This window comes from Carya illinoinensis, chromosome 11 (genome assembly GCF_018687715.1).
Source record: "Carya illinoinensis cultivar Pawnee chromosome 11, C.illinoinensisPawnee_v1, whole genome shotgun sequence".
NCBI classification, from domain to species: Eukaryota; Viridiplantae; Streptophyta; class Magnoliopsida; order Fagales; family Juglandaceae; genus Carya; species Carya illinoinensis.
The window spans coordinates 21486721-21495923 of NC_056762.1; the positions used below are offsets into that span (position 1 = coordinate 21486721).

At 38.7% G+C, this 9203-nt stretch overlaps 1 protein-coding gene and 1 non-coding gene across 2 annotated transcripts; both read right to left on the reverse strand.

The window, feature by feature from the left end:
- Nucleotides 1–908: 908 nt before the first annotated feature.
- Nucleotides 909–1016, reverse strand: LOC122283591. The gene has a single exon (XR_006230989.1). It is a non-coding gene; the product is annotated as a small nucleolar RNA R71 (small nucleolar RNA).
- Nucleotides 1017–2774: 1758 nt separating this feature from the next.
- On the reverse strand, nucleotides 2775–3707 carry LOC122282291. Its single transcript, XM_043094249.1, has one exon. The coding sequence runs from the start codon at nucleotides 3705–3707 to the stop codon at nucleotides 2775–2777; it is 933 nt and encodes a 310-aa protein (XP_042950183.1).
- Nucleotides 3708–9203: the final 5496 nt, after the last annotated feature.

The window sequence follows — 9203 nt, forward strand, 5'->3', positions numbered from 1 at the left end:
AATTCATTTGCTACACACTTTCTCTAAGCCTCTTAGTTTTGATAATTTTAGAAACATAGATCCACATCCATTTTCATTTTTTATAATCGATACATCTTTTACACAAAGAAAATCTCACAAACACTTTGATAACTCTTTGTCCTTGTGGAATACGATCCTGGACTTATCCTTGTATTACCTTAACAGCTTCTACGCTTGGAAGATAAAATTATAAGCTGATCAAGTTTTTGGCGCCGTTGCCGGGGACAACGGGTGTTTTTCAAAGCATTCTATTTTTCCTGAGAGGACGTTTGTAGAGTTATGAAACCCTTCACAGCCTGGATGATATCTTTACCTCTCATCTTACTTATTTACTTTTATCTTGTTTTGTACTGAAGCTACATGTTTGTTTGGACTAGAGATAGCACATATAGACTTGCTAGGACTGAATCATCGACCTCATCATCGAGTGCATCATCTATTTCTCTTAATTCAGTATTTGAATCATCATTTGACACGCATAGTAACATGGCTGAAGAAGAAGAACACAATAATAGGGAGATGGAAAATCCCAACAGGACACTTAGAAAATATTTGCATCCTATTAGGACCACCACTCCATCATGCATCATTACATCCTTGAATGCTCATAATTTCAATTTTAAACATGGGATGATACCATTATTGCCTCATTTTCATGGAATGGATTCCGAAAATCCCTACTTGCACCTCAAGGAGTTTGAGGAAGTATGCTCCACATTTTTGGATCAAAACTGTACTGAGAAGATTGTTAGATTGAAGTTGTTTCATTTTTCTCTTAAGGACAAAGCAAAAACATGGTTGAATGCATTGAGGCCAAGATCCGTTGGAACATGGCAAGAAATGCAAGCTGAATTTCTGAAAAAGTTTTTTCCAATGCATCGCACTAATGCTTTAAAAAGACAAATTATGAATTTTTCTCAAAAGGAAAATGAAACTTTTTATCAAAGTTGGGAAAGATTCAAAGATCTCTTAAATGCTTGTCCACACCATGGTTACGAGAATTGGCGCATTATTAGTTTTTTTTATGAAGCTTTGATACCTAAGATGCGACAATTGTTTAGCTAGGAGTGTTTTATTGAAGTAACTGAGATCCCTGAAGCCTAGGCCCCTTTGATTTTTGATTGAACCCAAATACTTCCAATTTTTCTAGTGAATACCTCTCCCTTCTCTTTTATGGCTCCACCAGAATCTAGCCAATAAAGTTTCAATCTCTTTTAACAGTAGAATTGGTAACTTAAAAACACTCATGGCATATGCTGGAATAGCCTGTAAGACACTTTTTATCAGAACTTCCTTTCCTACTGTAGATAGGAATTTTGTTTTCCAACTATTAATTCTCTTCCATATCTTTTCCTTCAAACTCCTAAAAGAGTTATACTTTGATCTTCCAACGACTGTAGGGGGGCCCAGATATTTGTTATAGTCATTGCACCTCAAGCCATTAACCTGTTGTAAAATGAAATCCCTTGTTTCTCCTCTTGTGTTGGAGCTGAAAAAGACACTAGTTTTTTCTTTGTTTAAGGTTTGACCTGAAGCTTACTCATATTGTACCAAGATGTCATGAATTATGTACCACTCCACTAACTTAGCTCTACAGAAGATAACACAGCCATATGCAAAAAGGAGATGGTTGATTCTTGTTCCCCCCTTGTTACAACCACTCCCTTAATCAACCCTCTCATTTCAGCTTGATGTAGTAAGGCACTGAGTCCTTTAACACATATTAAGAATAGATGAGGTGACAAGGGATCACCTTGTCTTAGTCCTCTTGAGGGAATAATGGTCTCTCCTAGGGTTCTATTAATAATAACAGAATATGATACAGACTTAACACATTTCATCAATAATTCTATCATCTTTGTCCAAAACCCAGTCTTAATAACACAGCCTCTAGAAAATCCCATTCAACCCTATCATAGGCTTTAGACATGTCTAACTTGATTTCCATGGAACCTTCTTTTCCTTTTTGTTTATTCTGCATTGTATGAAGGACCTCATAAGCCACCATTATGTTATCGGTTAACAACCTTTTAGGGATGAAAGCACTTTGGTTCCACGAGATCACCTTATCCAATATGCCTTTCATTCTATTTGCCAATGCCTTTGAGATGAGATTATAGACCACATTGCAAAGAGAGATAGGTCTGAAATCTTGTACTGAAATAGGGGAGCTAACCTTAGGAATTAAAGCCAGGTCTGTGTGGTTTAAATCCCTTGGTAAAAATCCTGATTTAAAATAGTCCAGTAATACTTGTGAGATCCCAGGGCCAACTACTCCCCAATGTTCTTGGAAAAAGCCTGCACTAAAGCCGTCAGGGCCTGGAGACTTGAAGGGGGACATTTGTTTGAGAGCCACCTCCACTTCCCTTTCAGTAAAATCCCTATCCAACCATGTTTCATTTCAACTGTACGCCTTGGTTCCAAGCCCTGAAGGCTTTGCTCAATACATGTTGAACTAGGTTAAGTCAACTTGTAGATTGCTATGAAGTGGCTCTTGAACCCTGCTGCTATATCTTCTTTTTCACTCATTTTTGTTCCTTCCATATCTAGTATTCTAGTGATGGTATTCTTTTTTCTTCTCTGATTTACACAGGCATGATAGAATTTTGTGTTTTTGTCTCCACCAATTGGCCAATGTCTCTTTGCCCTTTGCCTTCACCTTATGTCTTCTTGTTCCAATAGAAAGTCAATTTCTTGCTATAAAGTTTTTTGTTCTTTTATAGTCCTGGGGCCTTCTCAACTTTGCAAATCACTTAACAGCTGAGTCTTTTCTTTATGGCTCTGTTTCTATCCCTAACCATATGTCTGCTCCATTTTTGAAGCCCCTTCCTTATTCTGTCTAGCTTGTTTAAAACCCTTCTCAAACCAGTCTCTCCTTCATTGCTGCCTTGCCAAGCTTCAGATACTATCTCACTGCATCCTTCCTCATTGATCCAATTGGCCTCATATTTAAAATAAGGGTGATATTTGTATGCGAAGCACCTCTCAAAACTACAGAAAAGTAATATTGGGTTGTGATCAGAACAGATAGCTGGAAGTGTTTCCACTAAAGCCTCTGAGTAGTTTGATTTCCATCTTGGGTTAGCTATAACTCTATCAAGTCTTTCATTGGTAAAAGACTCATCTTCATGATGGTTGCACCATGTGAACTTATTTCTTTTCCACCCTAGATCAAGCAAGTTTCCCTCTTCTAAAAGGTTCCTGAACATGCTCATGAGATTTTCATTTCTGGGTTTTTTCCCCACCTTTTCATCATTAAACAAGATCTCATTAAAATCACCTATCACTCCCCAACCCATGTCACCAGGCTTGAAAGATGAAAGCAAACTCCAAGTCTGTTTTCTTAAGTTTGTGTTCAGGTGCCCATAGAAGCAAGTCAGCAGCCATTTAAAGTTGCACTGGGCATCATTTACCAATACATTAAAGTGATGTTTTGAGAAGTTTACCAACTCAAGCATATCTTTCTGTTTCCATAAAAGGATAAGACCTCCACTTCTACCAACCACCTCACTTACACAACAACCCTCAAAGTTTAAAGTTTTTGCAATACAATTGACTCTAGCATATGGAAGTTTGGTTTCCATAAGGAAAACCACGTCAAGCAGCTTCTCCTTCACAAACATGCGAAGGGTTTGAAGTGTTCGGGGGTTCCCAAGCCCCCAACAGTTCCAACTTAGGATCTCCATTTCTTCTGGTGGGCCTGACTTGCAGCCACCACGTTCTCCGATTGTTCATAGTTAAGCTACAAAGAGCCCACCACAGTAGGTTTTTTGGATTTCTTTTGAGAAATAGAGTTAATGGTACTTACCTCTATACCACGTTTTGCATCTTGAGATCTTGTGGAGATGGAAGAGATTGTTGAGCATTTCTACACCCTGGCCTGACGTTTCCATCTACGTACTTCTTTCTGCATTAACTGGCTTTGAGCATAATTCGGTACTTCCTCTACTCCATTTTCAACTGAGCTAGCAACTGTATAAGGGCTGGGCCCATTTTGTTTAAGAGGACGGCCCAGTGTACCATAGAGCCTAGTCTATTTTCCTGGCCCAGAGTTCACTTCGGTTTCCCTTTCATCTTCCTGCCTCAAAATGTCCCACCCAGCATTTGACAGGTCTTTTCCCCTCAGGGTATGGGGAAGATCAACTTCCATCCCATCTCTACCTTCCTCAAGATTTGCCACCTTCTGACCTTGACAGCTAGTATCTACATTGTCACCCCTAATAGTTTCCGTAGGTTTCTGTGCTTGAGGGAGAAAGGAGCTTGCCTGTCCTTTGTCCAAACCCTCTACCGGCCACCCTTTTGCAACGCTTCCCTTGGGTGTTTCCTCCCTTCCCTAGCCGCCACTTCTCCTTTTTTCCTTTGCCCCGCCTCCACTTAGGTATCGCGACTGACTAGACCAACGTCTAGTAGCACCCTCAGCCCAAAGCCAAGGTCCGAACTATGACTTACCATCAAGGTCATCTTCTCTATGGACTCCTTGATTTGCTTGACACCCCTGTTCTTCATGAAGGATCCAACCACAATGGAAGCAAATCCTTGGTAACATTTCATACCGGAAGTGAACCCAATGTTTAGTGCCCTGCACATTTATGAAATGGCCCCTGGCAATCAACTTTCTAAGTTGTAACTCCACCTTAACCAGTAAACACTTGCCCCATCTAGTGCCATCCTCCTCAACGTCAACTTCTACGACCTTTCCCACCGAATTTCCTATTTGATTGCCTCATTCCTCCGACATGCAGCCCAAAGGTAGATTATGGACTTGCATCCAGAAAGCTTTATTGTCGAAATCAATTTTCCTAGGTTTCATAACTCCGTCGTAGGGCATAAGAAGAAACAAAGCATTGTCAAAAAACCATGGTTTACCTTCCAGTATTCTGTGTAAATCCGCATGTGTTCAGAAGGTAATAGCATAGGTATTTTTGTCGACTTCTTGGAAGGAGGCCTTCTTGCTAATCCTCCATATCTTTGCCATAGTATTGCTTATCAAATCCTTCCCTACCACTCGGTCAGAGCAAACCCTCCCAATCAGACTCTTTTCTCCTTTCCGACATATGTCTTCATTCCCACTGCCCTCCACATCCAGCACCAGCTCCTCCTTTTCTGTTAACTTTAGCTTCCTCCATTGATCCTCTAGGTCTTCAGCTCTGAGACTCTGTCTCCCATGCATGACGAGACTTTAGCATATTTCTAATTAAAGAACTGAAAACTGAAAAAACTCCACCTCTGGTTTTTCTCGGGAGCTCACCTGAGAGGAGACTTTTAGAAATGTTTATACTCTCTTGTCTACTTCAATAATGAGATTAATCCTTCAATACATAAAATGAATAAGTAAGGGGAGATAGGATCCCATTGCTTCAGACCTCGAGTAGGATGAATTGGAAACTTTGACTCTTCATTCACCAGAATTGAAAAAGACATTGATCTCACACATAACATAATTAAATTAATCCATTTATCATCAAAGTCCATCATTCTCATCACTGCCTCTAAGAACCCCCATTCCACCCTATCATATGCCTTGCTTATATCAAGCTTTAAGGACACGAAACCATTCTTGCCAATTATTTTCTGTCTAAGGAAATGCACAAGCTCATAAGCCACTAGAATGTTGTTTGTAATTAGCCTTCTAGGTACAAAAGCACTTTGTGAATTAGAGATGAGGTTTGGCAAAACATTTTTAAGTCTATTAGCCAGAATTTTGGATATCAACTTGTAAATCACATTGTAGATGCTTATAGGTTTGAAATCAGATATAAACTCAGGCTGCTTCTTTTTAGGAATCATATTAATGTAAGTGTGATTTAATTCATTGGAAAACTTACCACTATCGAGAGCCATCAACGCAGCACCTATCACTTCTTTACCAACTACATGCTAGAATTTTTGAAAGAAAGTTGGAACCATTTCATTAGACCCAAGTGCCTTAGATGGGATCATTTGTTTAAGAGCCAAAATAACTTCATCTTCACTAAACACCTTCAGTAGTTTCTCATTCATTTCAATGTCCACTCTTCGGCGCAACCCCTCCAAAAATTCCATCTAATCACTTTCTGCTTATGCTTTAAAAAGAGTACTAAAATACTCAAGAATAAGCTTATCCATATCCTCATTCATCAACCATACACCATTTTCTTCTCTAAGCCAACAAAAAAAAAAAAAAATCTAGCACTAGTGTCCCCTTCCTTCAGCCATAGGGCTTTAGACCTTTGTCTCCACATAATCTCCTTCCTCTCAAGCCATTTCTACATATTTGCTTTTACATCTTTATGATTTGATCTATTTTGACAAAAAGAAGGCTTACTTTGTAGTAATTGCAGCCTTGCTCTAGCCTGCTCAATTTCCTTCCTTACATGTCCAAAATGATGCTTGTTCCAAACTGTCAATTTTTCCCTACATTTCTCAATTTTCCTTATAACAGTATTCATCTTAGTCCTACCTGAAATCCCCTTCCAAGCCTCCTCAATAACCCTTTTGCAATCTAGGGCTTCCACCCACATAGGCTCAAACCTGTATGGTTTCTGACCTCTCCTCCGGTGCTGCTTAGAACTCATATTCAGCATGATGGGCATATGGTCTGAGTAGGCAACAGTACCATGCTTTTCACACGAGCCAATGGATATAAAGAGCACCACTTCAAATTTGCAAGGCTCCTATCAAGTCTCTCATTAATACAGTGATTGAGTCCCCTATTATTACACCAAGTAAATTCGTGCCATGTGTAGCCTAGATCTTTTAAAGCACAATCATCCAAAACAGCTCTAAAAGCTAGCATTTGTCTGCTGGCCTTGATTGTCGCCCCATTTCTCATTGTTTTCCAGAATCTCATTAAAATCACCCATTAATAACCATGCTCAGTTCTTGTACACCTTTAATGATCTAATAAGGTCCCATGTCTCATTTCGTTTAGAAGCATCAGGGTGTCCATAAACACCTGTAAAGAAGCAAGGGTCAATAGCCCCATCATCAACTTTTATCTGAGCATGAATGTGTGATTTCAAGTAATTTATAATTGTAAGCTGTACTCCCTCTTTCCAAAATAATGCAAGTCCCCCACTTCTACGATTGCCTTATCAATCAGCCTTGTTTATTGCAGAAACAAGACCTCGAGAGCTTCCCTTCTGACCAGGTCATGAAGGACACGAATTCCCTGTGAGTTACCAGCTCACGGGAATTCCAACTTAGAAGGATCATGGCTCCCAATAGTATTGTTGCACAACCACTATCGATTTCTTCATTGGTGATTTTCTTACTTTGCCTTCCCCTACACTCGAGTCTACATGATTAGAGTTATTGAGTTTTTGTTTTGTCAAAGAATGGTTTCTAGTAACCCCACAACCTCTGTCAACTACCTGTTTTTTCTTACTACTTAAAACTAGAACAGGCTTAGATGGTGTACCTGATATTCAAGCTTGTTTCTTCCAAGTACATGGTTTGGGGTTTCCATGCATGAGGTCTAAGGTGGATTGATGGACCTGTAAACTGCTTATAAGGCTTGGATCACATAGAGCAGGCCCACTAGGTGTCTGTTGTTGACCCAGCTCCTCACAACCACCTTCCATATTCGTAACTGATTCCTTATTAGTAACATCTACACCTGCCATAAATCTCATAATCCTCATGTCATCCTCATTTGGCAACATAACTATTACACTCAAATCATGCTCCCCTTGATTCTTTCCTTCACCCTCACTTTCCATAACATTCTTCTCGGCTTCACCATCAATCCCATATGTTACTCCTTAAACTCCTCCTGAATTTTTGTAGATTCCATTTCCAGTAGTTGACCAAGAATTTGAACTCCTCACTGAAGAAACACCAGTATCCATCATGCTGTCTTTCCCAATCACTCTTTTGAGTTGTTTCTCTGTCATGGTAGTGTCTCCCTTCTATTGTTTACGCATTGTTCTTCCATTAGAAGTCACACATAGCCAAGTGCCAAATTGATTGTGTTCATTCAAAATTTGAGCTGCTTCAGGATAGACTTCCCCTTCATGTAAAATCCTTCCACACTTAAACAAAAACGTGGAAGCTTCTCATACTGCAATGGGATCCAATATTTCAATCCATGCAACATAATTGTTCTTCCCCTTGATAAAGGTTTACATAAATCTAATAAAATCCTCACTCTCAGAAAATTGCCCTATCCCCACATCATCACCCTCAACCTCCACATCCTCCACAACCCCCATTGACCTGCCCATTTTTCCTCCACATTCTTTATTCATGCCTATCAATGGTAAATTATGGAATTGCACCCAAAGTGCAGCCTTATCAAAATTCATCATATTAGGTCGAGTCAGTTCATCAAATTAGTTAATCACAAATAAATGGTGTTCAAACAACCAAGGCCTTTCCTTCATCACTCAACTTTTATCTGCGTGGGTAGCAAACATAATAACATAAATACTTTCCCCAACCTCTTGAAAAATGGCAGGCTTGCTCAACCTCCAAGTCTTGGCCATCGTTGACTCCACAGTGAGCTTGCCAATCACTCTATCAGTCCATATCTTCTCTATCAAACATCTTTCTTCTTTGTGTTCTACTTCTATAGTTTTCTCCCCCTCTAATTCAATAGTAGTGTCCTCTTCTTCATTGAGTTTTAGATTTCTCCATAAATCCTGTAATCTCTCCATTCTTCTCTCCTCCGACTGCACCTTCACTTGAAAACTCTACCAAAACTCTCCCTTCTCTACTAGACTACTTCGGCAACTGAAGAATAATTCCACCTCTATTCTCTCAGGGACAGAAAAAGAGAGGAGACTTAATTAAAAAAAGAAGTTGTAAAAAGTTTGCTACATTTAAAAATATATATTTGGATATATTTTATTCTTGCTCTTTCTTCAAAACAAGAAATAATATCCAAAAAAATAAGTTTTTCTTATTTTTGTTAGTGTGAGACAAATTATATTTTATATCTTTTAATAATATTAAATAAAATCAATTTTACTAAGCGTTTAACTAACTTTTATTAACAAACACACATTTTCACAGCTCAAATAATACATATATTATTTTATGGGAGAAGAACTAGTCTTATTTATACAAAAATAAAATAACATTTTTAAAAGTTTGACTGTTTGAGAGAAAAGTTTTTAAATTATGAAGGCTAGTAAGAGATGAATTTGGAATATGATCATTGAAAATAAAAAAGTATTTTAAAATATGACCATTTGTTATAG